Raw genomic sequence first — 18,615 nt, 5'->3', positions numbered from 1 at the left:
TAAAATGCTCTAACTGGCCAAAAAGCTGAGAACCAAGGTTTGAAATTAGTATTCTATCTAGTCTTACTACACAATAAACATGTTTGTTTTAAAAAATCAATTTAATGAATAAAATACAAAAATATTCTAAAATTCTTGGTTTATCCTAGTTAGTGAAGGTGGCCCAATTTAGTCATCTTTATATGAGAGGAGCTTTCTACTAACTCATTAACGTACTAAAAAATGTTTTAATATACTGCTGCTTTAGTTTGTGGTATTTTCAACTAAACCTCCTAAGCTTGGTTTTCTACTCTACAGACAAGGAAACAGGCTCAGAGGGAGTAATTTCTCCCCAAATCAGATAGCTGGTGTGAGGGGAGCTGGGAACAGAACTTGGTTTTTCTAGTTTCAGTGTCCAGTGCTATTTCTCCTATACCATATGGCCTCATTTAAAAAGATATGTTGGATTCCAATTTTATTTTCACCTCCAAACTGATACTTCGAGACAAGTGTTCCACTGGGATCTGTCACAAAAACTCCTAAACAGTATATAATACTCAAATTCTGTATTAAAAATAACATGTGCATGGGATGAAACATGGATAATATTCATCAAAATGTTAACAGTAGCTATCTGCAGTGTAGAATTTCAAGGCAATTCCACTTTAGCTGCTTAAATTTCTTTTGCAATGAGTAGATATTACTTTTCAGAAAAAGAAGAAAAAATACTCCCTCTCTTCAAAATTATATTTTTTACTTCCTAAAGTAAGTTATTCTACTTGACTTTTATCAGTAGTCTGGGGTTTTTCAGTTTCCCCGTCTTACACTGGGAATGGATGGTATTTGTTTCTTTAGCATCACTTGTCATCCTCACCTAATTTTAGGTAGTTGGGCCAAAATGGTGAAAGAAAATCAAGTACATTTTAAGAAGTGTTTTGAGGTCTCCCTCTTCTCTAGCCCAAAGAGTAAACCTAAGCCTTGATTGAGAAGCCATAGTTGCTCTGTGATCATTTAAACCCAAGTGGTTTTATAGGTGGAAGTTGAGGGAAAGGGTTTTATCAGGTGACTGACATTTTAATCCTACGTTTTTTCTCCTCTAGCATGAATTGCAGTGAGTCAATTTGCTAAAAGCAGAATTCTACTAATTTTTAAATGGACACAAGGAACAGAGTAAATTTGCAATGACTGTATGTTGATTGCACTGGATTCTCAGGATCCTGGGTTTTAAGGGTATGTAGAGTCGCGATTTCTTCAAGAAATTATAGTGATCATTGTTAATAGGTTTTATAAATAAGCGCTTTTAGAAATCTGTAAGTGGATATTCTCAAATGCTTTAGGCCTATCAAGCGTTTTAATAGCCTCTCATCCACCATACACTGCCTGCAGGAAACTCCTTTCAAAGCACAGCTCTGGTCACACTGCCTTCCTTGGAAAGTAGTCAATGGCCCCTTTCAGTTCTCCACTCGATGACAAGCACTGTCTTGACTTTTAAGGTAACACTAATTCTTGGCCATTAAGTGCCTTATTTGAGACAGGGCAGGATTTCCTAACCTATTATTATTCCTAGTTTACTCAAATTTTTATCACAAATAAATGCTGAATTTTATCGAATTATTTTCAGTCGATTGAGATCATGTTTTCTCCTGTTAATCACTCCCATCAACATATAAACATGTTGTTACACACACAAAGCCTCATACTTCTCCTTCCTTTTACAATAAAATGTCATTTCCCATTCTTTTTTTAACACACCTCTACCAGAACTGCTCTTGCCAAGGTCACCGTTCAGAAGCCCGAGTCCATCCTTGACTCATTTTCTCATCTTCTCTCTCATTCTAATCTTTTAGCAAATCTGGCTGCCTCTGTAGTCCATGCCATCATTATCTGGCATCTCATCCAGCTGAGTGCCACAGTGACACTTAAAAAGTCAAATCAGGCCATTAAAACCTCCAGGGACTTTTCATCTCTTCTCCTAGATATTTGCACGGTCTCTCCCTCTTTTTTTATTTAAATATCACCTTACTAGAGAGGCCTTCTATGGAATCCCATAGAAGATAGCCCTTCATGCCCTATTTCACTCTCTCCTTTATCAGGTTTTATATTTGTTTCTTCATACACTCATCCCCATCTGAATGAGTTTATGTAACAATCAGGAGAAAAACAAGAAACAACTTTGGTTCTGTTTGTTAAGGGGAAAAAAAAAAGATTCCCTTTGCCAATACCCATACACCCATGTTTACACCCATGTTTACTAATAATATTAGCCTTGGTAGATTTCGTAATCCAGGATTATGGCAGTCTCCTAAAAAGAGTAACTTTCTGTCTTCTATAGTTATCTGTTTCTAAAGGAAAGCTTATGATACATGTATCATCTGTCTTTTGGTACTAAATGGGAGACACCGTGTTTAATTTTGACCTACTATATGTAGCATGTACTACTCTTCTAAAATTTGGAAGGCCTAAAGGAAAGAAATGATGGGCTTGTATTATTAATCCCTATTTTACTGATGAGGCAGTCAGGATTTGAACTCAGGTACTATGGTCTCTAATTATAACCATTACACCATAAACCACAAATGTTCAATGACATAAAAGTGATATTATTTTAACATTAATGGACCCCATCCAGAATGTAGATATGTTTAAGAAAAAAGTAAATTGAAAGAAACGATGCAGTATTTATTTTATACAAGTGAACTGGGCACATAGTGAGTAAGCTATAAAAATTCGAAATAATTATCTCTAAAGGAAATCCTTTGTTTACATAGTTTTACATATTAATTACTCTGGAAAGTTTCTGAACTCTGTTTAGCAGCAGATCTCCTTTCTTGATAGTTTCTTGGTACTGCCAGTTCTTGCTATCAGGTCTATAAATAAATTCAAGAAAAAAAAAAAAAGAATTATTTACCAGTCACATTACTCCATTACAATAGCTGACCTACTTTTAAAAAAAGGCACTTAAGAATATCCCTTATTCTGAGCAGTATTACAAATGATACACAAACTTAAGAGTACCTGTTGGTTTCCACTATTTCATTCACTTTATCTATTTTGCAGTGTAGTCTCCCAGCAGCAATAAATCTGGAGAGTTCCCTAATTGAGAGAAAAAAAAGTCGTTAGCATTAGCCTTATACAGGAACTTTACAAAAGTATAAACGGCACTAAATACATGATTTAATTGTCTTTCAAGGTAACATTTAGTTTCCCTGGATCCTTAGCTATTGAATATGCAGTAGTTGAGAAGATCTTCCCTGGTGTATTATAGGATTATCCCCAAAGATTAAGTCGTCTACCAGAATAAACATGACCCTAGAAGTTCACTCAGATGGGGCGTAGATGTCAAAGAATAAAACCATTCATAGCCAAGTCTTTAGAGCTATAGAAGTGATCAGAGAAAAACAATGAGTTAGAAAAATAATAGACATAAGGAAAATAAGATTTATCAGCTGCGGAGGAGGCAGGGGTGGGGGAAGAGGAAGCGGGGAGAATGACTTGACTAATCCCCAGTTTCCTTCCATTTAACTTTTAAGGAGCAGGTGACTCTCAGGATTTTCGAAATCCCTCAAAGCATGAAAGGAAAAAAAAATAATATGGCATAATAAATTATAACCAGGAATGCAAAGATGATGTGTTATTATGTTGTTACTGTGAAAAAGGCATTTCTGAGTTTCTATATCGTCATGACCCAAACCTCCTAACTGAGATATAGCCATTTAAACACGGTTACACATATACCTCAAAAACCAGCCTCATAAACCAGTAGAGAAACTCTCCAAAGATAGTCTACCACCATGTGGCATGGAGGGGAAAAAAAAGTAAATGCTTAATAATGTACAAAAGCTATATGAAGATAGTTTTATAATGCTACTAAAGAGAATAAATAAAAAAAGACTCTTTTAAAAAAATCTATTTGTATTACAATTGTCTTAAGTTGAGAGATTCACATGGCAAGTACTCCTAATCAAGAAAAATCAAATTTCAAATAAAAATTATGTTAACAGATTACTCTCCAAGATACTAAAACATCTTGATCTAAGCACATAATTGCCAACAGAAAATGGCCTCCAAATCTGAAGAAACAAACTTCTAACAAAAGTACCATTGCAAATCAATGGGGAAAGTTGCTTTAATCAATAAATGGTGTTGAGGGAGCCTTAGAAACCACATAAGAAAAATAGATGAACTTGATTAAAAGAGAATTTCTACGTAAGAAAATACCACCAAAACCAGGTCAAAAACTAAAAGACAATGTAAATAAAAGATGTTTGCAGTATAAATTAGAAAACACTACAAATCAAATGACTCATTAAAACATGGGCATAAAAAAGATCAACTTTATTCATTAAAACTGCAAATTAATCCTGAAATGCCACCATATTAGAAAGGACGAAGTCTAATGCATTAGGGAGGAAGGTCAGAGGCAAACAATATTTCTCATACATATTGAAGAGCAAGTGCTATAATTAGAAGAAAAAGTATAGAGTACGCTACTTTGATTTGAGCTTGAAAAGAAAAGATCAAGTATCATAACTAGTTGCCACTGGTTAGTCCATGGTGAAAGGTCCACTATGCCTTGAATTAAGTTATGCTATTGAGGATTTTAAGCTAGAGGTTATCTTAAACTAGCAAGAACTGTAACATGTTTATACAGCATGCTTTATTTCTATACTCAATCAAAACATATCTGACCCAATTGCTATAATATCCATTCCTTCTTTCAACTGTTAGTTTCTGAGTTATGTAACTGAGTGGCTTTAGGTAAAATCTAAAATTAAAAAAGATCAGCACTGTTTCTAAACTCGCTTATATTCATTTTCCAGGTAAATACTTGTACCTCCAGACCACAGCTGCTAAACCCATTTGTAACTCTTATTCTGGGACTGAAGTACACAGATAAAGTTAAACAATCAGGTTTAATCATCATCAGCCTTCTTAGTCCTACTCAAATCTATACAACAGGGAGGAAAACCTCTAAAGAAAAAGCTTGATGTTCTGATTTAGGCACAAGATACCAAGCATGAAAGATAAAGAGAAATACATTGGTCTTAAAAACTCTACTGTTCAATTCTAGAGCCTGACTGTTCAGGCCCAAGCTGACAATTCAGCTGCTTCTCTTCTTATGTTAATTCCCATTAACACCAGTCTAATTTAACCAAGGGTAAATGAAGACCTAGCAGAGACTACAAACAAGTTTCAAACTTCTTAGTCTGGCATTCAAGACACTGCTTTAGATCCAACCTGGTATCCTTGTAGGCTTATCTCAGTGGACATCCCTGTACATACCACCACACACTCTATCCAGTAAAACTAGGCTACTGGTTTCTCAAACATGTTTCTAAGTTTGTGTGTGCTACATCTTTTACCTGGAAAGCCCTTGTTCCTATCACTTCCTAAAAAATCCTAAATATGTACTAACACCAGTCTAAATGCCCACAAGAAGCCATGGATGTGTCCATTTCTCGGACACTTCAATCAAACACTGACCACCAGTTATGCTCGTTCTGAATTGTGTGCCGAGTAATCTGGGCACAGCTTCCTTTCTGATTACAACAACAAACTTTAACTCTTAACGTCCTAAATTGGCATTCAAGTCCCATTCCCTGCTTTAATCTAGACTACCTTTCCGTCATCTCTCTGTGTTGATCAAACATCCCAAGATTACTGTCTTCCTTAGCTTCTGGTATTGCTCCAAGCCCTCAGCATGCTGCCTCCTAGACAGTAGGTGTCCAGTAATGATGAACTGAGTATTTACTGAATAAACAGAACCACAAAACCAGATTTGCATCCCACATTTCAAACAAAAGACCTAACAACAAAATTGTGAAACACTGCTCATGGGTATGATTTCTAAAAAGTAGTGTTTACTCAACTAATGGCCCCTTCCCTTTCTCCCAACAGTCTAAGGAAGTAGAAGTGGAAGAACGATGTAGAATTATTGTTCAAACTTACTAAATTGGCCCATTTTAAGAAAAGAATTGCACCTAAAATAAGTTTTTAGGGAGGAGGGGGTAAAAAGAACACATGAAAACCCAGACTTGAATCAGATATCAATAGAAATTCAAAACAAAGCCTTTCTAGGTAACGACAAATAGAGCTGAGTGGTATAGCCTTTGCCTCTAGAGCTGGTCTTAGAAAATTCAAATACCACCTACAATTCAAATACCACCTACCTTGAAATGTACCACCTGCTTTGAATTCAAATTTCATTGTAATGATTTAATGGCTACCCCCCAATCCTTATAACCAAATCTCTTGGGTCATGGTTAACAGACTTGAAGCTCAGATGCTACTTAATTCAGAAATGAAACAAAAAATGAAACAAAACCAACCTAAAGATAACAGCCTTCACTTTGGTAAGGATAATTTTTAAAATACAGAAAAATTAGTACCACTACTTTTTTTTCTTTCAAAGGAAGGGAATGATGGAATTGCTGGTGACAGCTCCACACACGTGTAGATTATACTTAAGATCTGTGCATCTCACTGAATGTAAATGTTACCTCACAACAAACCCATAAACAAATATTGATATGCATGCTAAAGTGTTTAGGGATAAAATGAACTGGCGATTGAAACTATGAAGTAGTTAAAAAATAAGATCAACAGATGTATGATAAAGCAAATATAACAAAATGTTAATTATAGAATCAAAAATATGGTAATTCACTGTACGATTCTTTAGAATTTTCTGCATGTCTAAAACTTTTTGTACTAAAATATGAGAAAAAACACAACTAAAAGGAAGGAATGGTCTTACTTAAATGAAATGCAGCTTCACTATTACCCAATAAACCACCACTTTTTCTCACTGTGGGCCAATGAAAACTACATCATGAATGTTTAAAGGACCTATGTTTGGGAACCACTGATCTTGATACCAAATGGACAGCACATGTTCTGAATGTCTACTTCTCAACTCTACTCCCACTACTCCAGTCCAAGCCACCATAACACCTCCTCCATGAGCTACGGAACAGCCCGACTGGTCTCCATATTCCCTGGTCTGTGTCAGACACAGCATGAAATCACATCACTTCCATGCTTACAATCCTCTAGTGGCTTCCCACAGCACCTAGATTGAACCCAAGCTCCAATCATGGCCTACCAGGCCCTACACAAACATATGCCTATCTGACTCACCAAGAGCCAAACCTCTCATCCCACCACCACCATGATGCCACTATGCTGAAGCCACACACATCTTTCTATTCATTTTTTTTTATCTCTGTAGACTCGTCTATCTGAAATCATCTCATATATTTACTTGCTTACTTGCCGTCTCCCCTCTACAACTAGAATGACAGTCCATGAAGACAGGGATCTAAAACAATGCCAACTATAGTGTAATGGCTTAGTAATATTTGATGAACCATTCATTCAAGAGCTACGAGCCCAATATTTAACAACGAATTTGACCAGAAACTCAGCAGCAACCCCAAAATTGGAAGGCATTATCAGAGGAAATATGACCTAATGTGAAATATAAAATAGAGATCTAAGAGTCATTACTGTAGTAGCAGTGTGGTCCAGAAAGGAGCAGAAGACCACTCTGATAACAATTGCTCTAATAACCTTTCACAAAATCACTTAACCCCTCTACAACTGAGTTTCCTCACCTGCTAACAGAAGGGGTACATCATGAAAGCACAGATAATAGCTATAACTGTTTTTGATAATATTCGGAAAATAATTCTTAATTTTTTTATAGGTGAAGGAAGCAATGTAAACAGGAGAAAATGTACAAATTCACACATTTAAAGGTAACTTAAAAAAATAAATTAACATGATGTTATTTAAACTTACTGATCAATGAATTCCACACCAACACCAAAGGCTTCTGCCATATAGCCCAGGGTTAATGACCTATATGATTCCAGCAGCTGGCTGTATGCATGAATTCTCATTTCTCTGACATAGTACCGATAATGAGGAGCAAAAAGCCAGTCCTTTTTCATTTCCTGTTCCACAACAGCTGCAATGAATAAGATAACAAATTATAAGACTCTTCCTTTCAGATAAAGCAATAAACTGGAGGACATATTTATAACATAATAAGAATTAATAGCCTTTATCTATAAAGAGTTCTTTTAAGTCAATAGATAAATCGAACAGTAAAATGTACACAGAATATTAATGAGTAATCCACACACAAGTTTAAATTATTTTACCGAATAACTACCATATATCACTGCCCAAAATAGTGAAGATATGGCAGTTAAGCAAAAGACAAGATCGCTGGTGCCACAGAAACTAGATTTTCAAAGAGCAGAGAGAGATGAACAAATAAACGAGATATTCTCAGAGACTAGCAAGTTCTGTGGGGCAAAAACAGACTACGACTAGGAGGCCTTTCCCTGGATTGAGGTAGACAGGGTAGACCTTTCTGAAGAGCTGGCCAGGCAGAGAACAGGAGGCGCACAGCAGTGCAAATGATGCAAAGGTTCCAAAGAAAGACGACCCTGGCTAAGCCAAAGAATAGAAAGGAGGACAGATTCAGAATGTAGGGAGACAGTTATAGGAATGTGGAAGAAGAGTGAGAGAAAACAATCAAGGATATACTTATGTTCCTGGCTTGAACAAGATTGAAATCCCAAGCAGAATTTTTGTTTTGCTTTTGGAGGTGTTTTTTGCGGGGAAGGGATGGAGCTGAAATTCAAGCATTACACTTTGGCAGTGTTAAAGTGGATTCACCTATTAGATATCCGAGTGAAGATATCAAGGAGATGTTTAGGCACAGGTTGGCACTGAATGCAAAGTTTGAGGCTAGAGACATGAATCTGGGAATCACTACCATCCAGATGTCATATGATGACAGAATGAAGGTAAAGAAAAGGGCAGTCAGTACTGAGAGGTCTAACAAAGGATGAGGCCGTAAAGTTGTGGCAACAAGCAGACGGTCAGTATCAAAGCAGATAAGGAAACACAATTTAGCAACATAGACAGCAAGGGCCCTAAACATGAGATGATGCTCATTCTAATAATAAAAGAAATGCATAAGTATCAAATCACTATGTTATACACCTTAAACTTATACAGCTGTATGTCAATTATATATCAAAAAAAACTGGAAAAAATATGGCAAAGAAAACCTACGGAACTGGACGGGAAGAAAAATGTTCACTGGTCAGATGGGTCATATCCCTAAGGCCAACATTAAACATCTTCTTCCTTCTTTTATGTGCCAATTTAAAGGACTAAAAAAATGAATAAAAAACTATCCTTGGCAAAAACAAATGCATAAAACAGTAATAAAATTACTTTTCTCCTCTCAAACTAGCTAAGAGTATGGGGGGAAGGGGACAGGCTCTTTCAAATGATGTTGAGAGAAGCAGAAACTGTGTAAATGTAAATTGGAACAATATTTCTGGAGGGCAACAGTGATAAAGATATAATGTATTTACCCTTTCCAAAAAAAATTTATTTTTGGACTTTTTTCCCAATGAAATAACAAATGGAAGTGGAAAAGATGTATTGTAAAAAAAAAAAAAGTGTTCAAAACAAGGTTGCTTTTAATAGGGAAAAATTGGAAACATAATTTTTTAGCAGTAGAGAATAAAGTTGAGAATGAAATACTAGGAGGTCCGTAAAAAAGGATAAGCTCCAAGGAGCACTACCTGTTCAATTTGTCACTCCATATATACTCAGTGCCTGATACATGACAGCCACTTAAAAATACTTATGGACTCAATGACCAGCTATTTGTATAGTGACATGAAAAGATATACACACTATATTGTGGAAAGAAAAAAAGGCTATTTAGAAAACAGCATGTAAAACACACCCACATGCTTAAAGGTATTATGTGCCTATATCTCTAGATACAAATGCCCCTGAAGGATGCACTTGAAACTTGCTAAGAGCAGCTGCCTCTAGAGAAAGGACTCCTGGCAATCGTAGGTTATGGAAGCCTTTTTCTTTTGCAAATGATACTGTTTGAAAATTTTCCATGTGTACATATAACCTTGGTTTTTTGTGTGTTGGTTTTTGTTTTTTAAAGTACATAAAAATGAATGAAAGGTCTGAAAAGCTAGATGACAAAAACTTAAAATGTATTATCTCTGGATGAATTTTGTGTGCAAGTCAATGTGTATATGGATTTGAGGATAGGATGTGATACAATATCTTTTACTTTCTTGGTTTATTTTTAATTTTTAAAAACAAACAGGTATTGCAAAGGAAATGATGCTATTTCCTTTTACATATGAACTATTTTAAAGCACTTAGTCTATGAATATTTGGAGAAGCAAATAGTCTTACAAAACCAAATAAACCCTATCTGTTTCACTACACTAAAGCAGAGAATAAATGATATGAATCATGATGACTCTGTCATAAAAAGAAAATGTAACTATCATGTCTTTATTTAAAATATCTGGGAAATGTATAAAATTGGTAAAGATAAAAAGTTTCATCCAAAAATGTTGAAATAAAAGGTTCCTAGTAGGGATGGATAGGGTGGATGTTGATAGCTTAACCATTCATGTTTCCAAAAGCCATCAATTTTATTACATTAGGATGGCATTACCTCCCCCTTTTCTCTCAAATTATTGCTTTAATTAATGCAATACATATTTTACACAGAGCACTCAATAAAGAACCAAGCTCTGTGCTGGTAACAGGGTCACTACGAAGATTAAAAAAGCATAAAGCATGCTCCCAATAATTCTAGTTAACAGGAGACAAACTCTAAGGAAAAAATCACAAAACAATGTGCTAAGTTTTAAAAATGGCACATATGGCCAATAAACACATGAAAAGAGGCACTACGTCAATAGTCATCAGAGAAATGCAAATCAAAACCACAAGATATCACTTTGCACCTACTAAGATACCTATAATTAAAAAAAGACAGACAATAAGTATTAGACGTGGGGAAATAACTCTCACACATTGCTGGTGGGAATGTAAAATGGTGTAGCTGCTTTGGAAAAGTTTGGCAGTTCTTCAAAAAGTTAATCAAAGGGTGACCTAGTACCCAAGAGAAATGAAAACATACGTTCACACAAAAACCTGTATGCTTATGTCCATTATGGCATTATTTCTAAAAGCCAAAAATCAGAAAAAACCTAAATGTCCACCAACTAATGAATGGATAAAGAAAATGTGGTACACCCATAGAATGGAGTATCATTCAGCTACAAAACTAAATGAAGTACTGATATGATACATGCTACAACATGGATGACTCATGAATGCATTAAGCTAGGAGAAAAAAAGCCAGGCACCAAAGGCCATATACTATACGATTCCACTTATATAAAATGTTGACAGAGGTAAAAAGATTAGTGGTTGCCAGGGGCTGGGGGGAAGAATGGAAAGTCACTACTAATGGGTGCAGATTTCCTTTTGGGGTGATGAAGATATCTGAAATTAGTGGTGATGGTTGCATAACCTTGTCGACATCCTAAAAACAACTGAATTATATTTTAAAATAGGGAATTTTGTGGTATGAGATTTATATCGCAATGAAAAAGAAAGAGGGGGCATAAAATAAGGGGTCCAGCAATGCAGAGAAGGGATTTGTTCTGACTGAAGAAGGGAAAAGCTCACATCTGAGCAGACTAATGACCAGGAGATCCAAGCATGAAAAGGGAAAACAGCAATTTTGCAATACAACTCTGTGTGTAAATGCATCCGTGTATGTACAAGATAAGGCCAAGCGGCTTGAAGAGCCATTTCCCACATTATATGAGGTAAGAAGTATAAATTCTCATAAAGCAGCCTAACCTTTATGCATGAAGAAAGCACTCCATAAACACTGGGCCAAAACCTACTCTAAAAATAGAACGATCATCATTTTTGTGAATGCTACCTACCTACTGAACCAAATACTTTCTAAAATTTGCAGCATAACAAGAGAATATATCAATGTCAAGTTCATTAAGTTTAGGAAAAACATTTGGGAAAGACCTCTGGGTTGACTTACTGAAAGTTAATTCTTTTATCATCTTAGCAATTCCTGCTCATCAACAGGAACGAAATGGCCGAATAGGAGTGGGGACAAGAGGAAAAACAAGCAAATTTGTGTAGCTAGGATCACGGTAAACTAGCTTTGCAGGAACACCACAAGTATTATTAACAGATTACTTTCTCAACATACTATTATTAACTGATAACATATTATTAACAGATTACTTTCTCAACAACCCCTGAAAATAATTTTCAAATCAGCACAAAAATTTAGCTATTGAATAAAGAATGATCCATTGTTAAATTCGAGGATGAATTGATAAAAATCCATTAAGAGATTCAGGATTCCCTCACATCTTTCCCCATAAAACTCAAAACTTAGAACCATTTGTTCATTCTGCCCTCCATCCTCATAAGACTCTAAATCAGGGGATCTAGCAAATTTCTTCAGCAAAAGGCCAGACACTAAATACTTTTAGCCACAGACAGACACTCAGTTCTCTGTCACATTCTTTTTTCTTAAACAACTCTTTAAAAATGTAAACATTAATTTTACCTCCTGGAAAGTATAAGAACAGGTCACAGTCCGCTAACCCTAGCCCCCCACCCCCCGCCCAAATGAAAATGGGCAAAAGATTAGCCATATTGATCAAGGACCTACAGCTATCTGCACACTGTATTTTTCATATATGTGAAAAATTATATTAGGTTATTTATAAACAGGATCACGAATAAGAAGACGACAAATAATCAAAATGAGCAATTCTATCCTTACCTAACGACTGGAAGAAAACTGAGTAACGACATTCATAGAGAGAAAACAAATACTGCCGAACTGCTGGAAGACTGTGCAACACTTCAAGAATCTCTGCTCCTTTAATAACCTAGTAATTAAAAAAAAAAAGTATGCTTTAATGATTTTTGTGTATTTAAGTTAGAAAAGCATGAGGTAATCTTTATATATGAGTATTAAAGATTCAGTCATTATACCTTTTCCCTGAGATCTGGTCTTTCTAAGGCAATCATACTGACATAGACAGTATAAGTCACAAAGGTTTTATAATCCATGAGCTCATAGGATGTAAATGTTGAAACAGTGTCAAGGAAGAGTTCAGCTGCCTGTTTGAAATCACGAATAGCTACACAATAAAGACCTTGATATACTTTAAGGCGGTTTCTTCTGTCCCAGTCTCCTCCTTCCTCTATTAAGCTAAAAAATAAAAAACAGTAAGGTCATAAGTTGGAAACAGACATTGCCACTTTTTGCAAGTTTTGTGTTACTTTCAGAGAAAACTTTTAACTTGAACCAAAAGGATAATTTAAAAAACATATTTTACTAAATCAGTATATCAATTATCTGACCAAATTTACTAAATTTACTAAAAAGAAAATAGGCAAATTTCTTAACATCAATTTCTTATTTATAGCATTACAATTTAGAGGGAATATATCCCCATTGCTAACAAGCACCTTTTGGCCTTTTCTGTGTTTCGTGTGATGAGATCATTATCCATATAAAATAAGCCAATCCTAAGGAGATAGAACACAATATCCAGTCGGTGACCCAGGGCAACAGTTTTGTCATACGTCTTGCGAAAGGCTGTCAGAGCACCCTCCTGTCAAGAGAACCAAGGCAACAGGTGAGAAAAGATTAAAAGTTTCAAAAGTTATCAGCTTCTGGGATTTTCTTAACAAGGAATGGGGAGTATAGGCAGGAGTAGAAATAAAACAAGATGATCACATATTGGTAACTGTTGAAGCTGGGTGATAACAGAACAGGGGTTCATTATACTCTTCTCTTGCATAAAATGCAAAATATACATCGGATATGCCTAAGCATATATATACATCGGATATGCCTAAGCGCGCACACACACACACACACACACACACACACACACACACATTCTAGAAAATATAAGAAAAATATTCATAACTTAGTCACAATTGTTTCAATAATTTCCCCATATATTCCATATTTTTTCTCTTTAACAATTAAAATACATTACTTTGAAATTACTGTAAATTATCGATCATATCATTTAAAGGATACTGGAAATTTTATCTTATTCACTATTAGAATACAACTGAGTATTTAAATGTACAATTCTACCTCAAAGCATTGTGAAATAAAATGTTTCTATTGCTTTAAAACATGAACATGGATAAAATCATTTGTTTATACTTGGCACTTTCTGGCTGTTTTATGTGATTATTAGTTACGCCTCATAAATTTATAAAAGGGACTGGCTAGACAGTAATGGGCACACCCGGCACTCAGATCTTGGTTTCCAAATACTAAACCTCACTAAAAGAAACCAGGGATCCTAAAAAAAATAGATGATTACAAATTTGGAGAGTAAAAATAACAGGTGAGCATGTGGCACCTTGCTGTATGAGAAAATGAGGAAGACCAATGTCAAAAGGACAAACATTAGGTCAAAAAGACAAAGAAGCCTTCTTAAAGAATTCCACAAACAAATCTGTAACAAACTAAGCACCACAAAGAATAATAACTATAATCAGTGGTAATATGGTCAATAATAAAAACCCATTAAGTCTATTACTTAGTAATTATAAGTAAAATAAAATAAATGAGAGTAAATGGGGAAAAAAGCTGTTCTTTTTATAATAATGCTACTTGATAAACATCGAGATTAGAACATCACCAATTTACAACCCCAATATTGATTCAAGCATGTTCTTGCTAAAATTCCTCAAGGCCTGAATCAAAAACTTTAAGTTTCTCATTCATATTTAATGTGTCCTCTTTAAAATCAAAACAAACCAAACCACATACACACAACCTAAAAAACCATACAAACTAAGCTATTTTTAAAATTCCTGTATTTTCCAATTTTACAATGACCACATTCTAAATTTATAATCAGAAAACTTGTTTTAAATTTAAATAATTGCCCCTATCATTTACTATGGCAAACATTTTGTGCCAGGTACCCCCAGTCTAAGCTCTTTGCCTCTATCTTTAGTCCTCATTAAGTAGGAACTATCAACATCTCAATTTTAAAGATGAGGAAACTGAGGGTCCAGTAAATCATAATTGCTGAAACCAGACAGAACCCTGGCAAACTGATCCAAGAACTCACGGTATTTTATTTTTTTTACATTAATGTCATGTCATCTGTCATCTAAACCAGCAGTCCCCAACCTTTCTGGCACCAGGGACCAGTGCTCTTACAAGAATCTAATGCCTTATAATCTGACGTGGAGCTGAGGTGGTGATGCTAGAGCTGGGGAGCGGCTGCAAATACAGATGAAGCTTTGATCACTCACTTCCTGCTGTGCGGCTTGGTTCCTAACAGGCCACGAACCGTGGCCTGGTGGCTGGAGATCCCTGATCTAAATACTGCAGGGTGCAGTACTTAAAATTAAGGACATTCAAAGCCCATCATCTTAACCACTATTCTACAACCACTAACTTTTAAAAAATTTAAAGATCCGGTACTGTTGGGTATCCCTCCAGTGCAAATAGTGGAGTATAAATTAAGTTGGCTGCTATGTGGAAGAACTGGCCACACCTATTAATATAAAAATTGTTCCTAGTCACAGGATTTCACTTCACAGAATATACCCTAGAGAAACATTAGCATATATGACAAGGAGACATATGCAAGCATGCTTTTACAATACTAGCTTGTAATAGCTAAAATAGTTAAAAACAACATAAATGTCCATCAATAGCTAACTATGGCACAGCCCTACAACAGACTATTAGTTAGCAAGTAACCAGAATGAGCAAGATTTATGTACATGAACACGGGAAGATCACTCAGAGATAATGCTAAATGAAAAAGTAAACAGGACAACAAGAATACACTATGGCCCATTTATTTTAAAAATTTAAACATAATACTACCTAATTTCTACAGGTATACCTATACATGCCTGTAAACATACAATAAAAGATAACTCAGAAGGTAATCTTTGAGGAGGTAGGGAATAAAGAAAAATCAAATACAACTTTATAATGTTTTAGTTTCTTATACGGAGATTATTACTTGTATAAATAATATTTTTAAAATACACCAGAACCAATACTTCCCAACCAAGATAAGTGAGAAAAGCGAACTACTGAGTAAGCAAGCAGTAAACAAACAAAAACTTCTGCTTGTGCACTTGTTTTTATTGGTATGAAGAGAGAAGGGGAAGAATACACACCTGGCTGCTGTTTATGGGGTAGGTGATAGAAAGGGTGTAGCAAGGTGACTATTTTTTTCTTTATTCATTTTTTGCACACTGATTCACTAGGTCAGGTTAAGCATGTACTTTTTTTAAAAAAAGGAAGCTGATTTTAAAAATAAGACCTTGTTAGCCTAGAATAGTGCCCATTCTAGACTATACAAAGAGGAGAAACCATCTCTACTCACCTTGTCACCTATCCGGCAGAGGTACTCTGCCTTTGCCATCATTGCATCGCGGATTTCGCTCTCTCCAAGATTTTTCTCTGCATCTTCCAGCTCCTCATCCAACCGTTTCAACTCTTCTTCATTTGCCTTCTTCATTTTATTGAGCAGGTCCATGTCCATCTGCCAGTCAAGGGATTTGCACAAGGCTTCATAATAAGGAGCCATGTCTAAGAGCCAAAAAGAAGGACATATCTTATGAACGAGCGAGCCTCCAGACCCTAAAGTCAGTATCCACCCACTTCTTCCTCCTCATACACACACAGTTAGGTCATCCACCAGTCTCCTACCCACTACCAGGAAGGAATGAGATAGAGCTTGGTAAAGAGCTTGGCAAAATGTAAATGTTTGCTGCTGGCAGGTATGCATCAGGACCAAGCCTGGCACTGTCGACTTCTAGTAGGGCTGGGTGGAGGATAATCCTCGGTTTGCCTCTTGACGGCTTCTGTCCCAAAAAAGTCAAGCAAGGTGAAGGGTAAACTTGTTTATACACATAGTAAGTTCAAGTATATACAGCCCAGTGCCACCGACTGCTAGGAAGGACTACAGGAACCAATAACAAATTTCCCCTTCACGAAAGGCTTAAGTCTCTTACAGGACTACCCCTAGCCCAGGACCAGTCGCTAATGACAGTAAGTCATAAGCCTTTGTCCTGTGCCTAGCACGGAGCTAAATACCTCGGGATTTCCTCCAAGCTGCTCTCGGAGGGGAAGGGCCCACAGGGATGCAGACCCCTCTGAGAGCAAGGATGAAGGTCCCTGAAGGCACCCCCAACAAAAGGAAGGTCCCGAGCGTCTGAGAAGCCAGGCCTGGCTCGGGGGCCCCGTGAGGGGGTGGGGGGCACGCCGGGGTCCGGAGCCCCGTCAGGGAAAATCCCTGTAGGCTCCGGTGCGCGGGGCCAGCCCAGGCCTAGGCCGCTGACTCGGCGCTCGAGCGGGCCTCACTGTTATCGCGGACGGCCGCCATCAGCTCGTCGCGCACGGCCGTGTCCCCGCGGTGCTCCGGTAGGCTGAGCAGGAAGCGCAGCTGCGCGATGCGCAGGTCGGGGTTCTTGGGCAGACCCTCCTCCTCCAAGTTCTCCAGCGGCATCTCCGCGGTGACTACAGCGGCTCAGCGAAGACAGAAACTCAACACGGACGCACGGCGACGGCGGCACCGGAAGCGGGAGGAGTCAGCGAGTACGCCCGGCCGCCTCCGGCGCGGCTTCCGGTCCCGGGTTCACCTCCACCAGCAGCGTCCCCTGGTGGACACCTCCAGGAACGCCTCACCCGGCCTCAGCGCTGGCGCCTGGCTGTAGTCGCCAGTCATATTCCCTCACTCTCTGCCGCACGGGTGGAGAGTGACTGAAGCCCAATTCCAGAGTCCCAATCCATGAATATCTTCCCCCCTCCTTTTTTAGCTATTTTATTTCTCATTCCATTTGTAATTGATAGGAACTGACGATGTTTCGAAGATTTTGAAAACATATTAATAATAACACATGAAAACAACTACCACAATTTGTCAAGACCTTATTCTGGCTGGCATTTTACTTTTAAGTACATCATCTCATTTGAATCCTCTTATTCCTATTAGCTTATTTTGTAGATAAGAAAACAGGCACAAAGAGGTTGGGGAACATAATCAACCAAGGTTATGCAACAGTTGTGTAGCAATGCTTGAAAAAAAACCTCAGTCTGTAGCTCTAAAACCCCTGTTCTTTCCACTATTCTAACAAAACAGCATCCACAATTCTACAGTCTTAATACAACAGTACCATCATGTTGTTTATGCATAATTTAAATTACCACATGCTTGCATTTTCAGCCTTTTTTAAATGTTTTTTTTTTTTTAGGCAAGGCAACCCTTGGTTGACCTCACAGATTGCAAGGACCTTTTCAGTTTATAATCCTTTATTTTTTTACACCTACAGAACCTGGTCTTCCTAGGTGGTCTCCTATCCAAGTACTAACCAGGCCCCGCCCCCTGCTTAGCTTCTGAGAAGGGATTGGGCTTGTTCAGGGTAGCACGGCCGTAGACCGTTTTCAGCCTTTTTAAATTCATGTTGCTACAGAAGCTTCGTAATTGATAATGGTTAAGTGAAATTCCTTTTAGTGGATTTACCATAGTTTACTTTTACTCTTCCCTCCATTGGAGGTGCCTAAGGTTGTCCAGGGTTGTTATTTTCCTAATATAAAAACTGAGATGAACACCATTGGATGCATAGGTCATTTCATAAACTGCATTCTTTTCTTTAGTATAAATTCCCATGCAGGATTAATAGACAGAAGGAAGGAATGTTTTGCGATTTTTGGATATTTAA

General features: G+C 37.1%; 1 protein-coding gene across 2 annotated transcripts; it reads right to left on the bottom strand.

Moving 5' to 3' along the window:
• Positions 1 to 2,633: 2,633 nt before the first annotated feature.
• On the bottom strand, positions 2,634 to 17,601 carry PSMD6 (proteasome 26S subunit, non-ATPase 6). 2 transcript variants are annotated; one of them, XM_006917491.2, is made up of 8 exons: positions 17,258 to 17,601; positions 16,278 to 16,483; positions 13,360 to 13,505; positions 12,880 to 13,099; positions 12,665 to 12,773; positions 7,783 to 7,951; positions 2,995 to 3,072; positions 2,634 to 2,846 (listed from the first exon to the last, which is right to left on the bottom strand). In XM_006917491.2, the coding sequence occupies exons 1-8, from the start codon at positions 17,400 to 17,402 to the stop codon at positions 2,750 to 2,752; spliced, it is 1,170 nt and encodes a 389-aa protein (XP_006917553.1). In that variant the 5' UTR covers positions 17,403 to 17,601; the 3' UTR covers positions 2,634 to 2,749. The 2 variants fall into 2 exon arrangements, with proteins under 2 accessions (XP_006917553.1, XP_024906516.1); XM_025050748.1 differs by lacking the exon at positions 17,258 to 17,601 and adding an exon at positions 16,991 to 17,222 and having other exon boundaries at positions 2,641 to 2,846.
• Positions 17,602 to 18,615: the final 1,014 nt, after the last annotated feature.

The sequence above is a fragment of the Pteropus alecto genome, unplaced genomic scaffold (genome assembly GCF_000325575.1).
Source record: "Pteropus alecto unplaced genomic scaffold, ASM32557v1 scaffold75, whole genome shotgun sequence".
NCBI lineage: Eukaryota > Metazoa > Chordata > Mammalia > Chiroptera > Pteropodidae > Pteropus > Pteropus alecto.
This window is presented reverse-complemented; position numbering and strand designations above follow the sequence as displayed.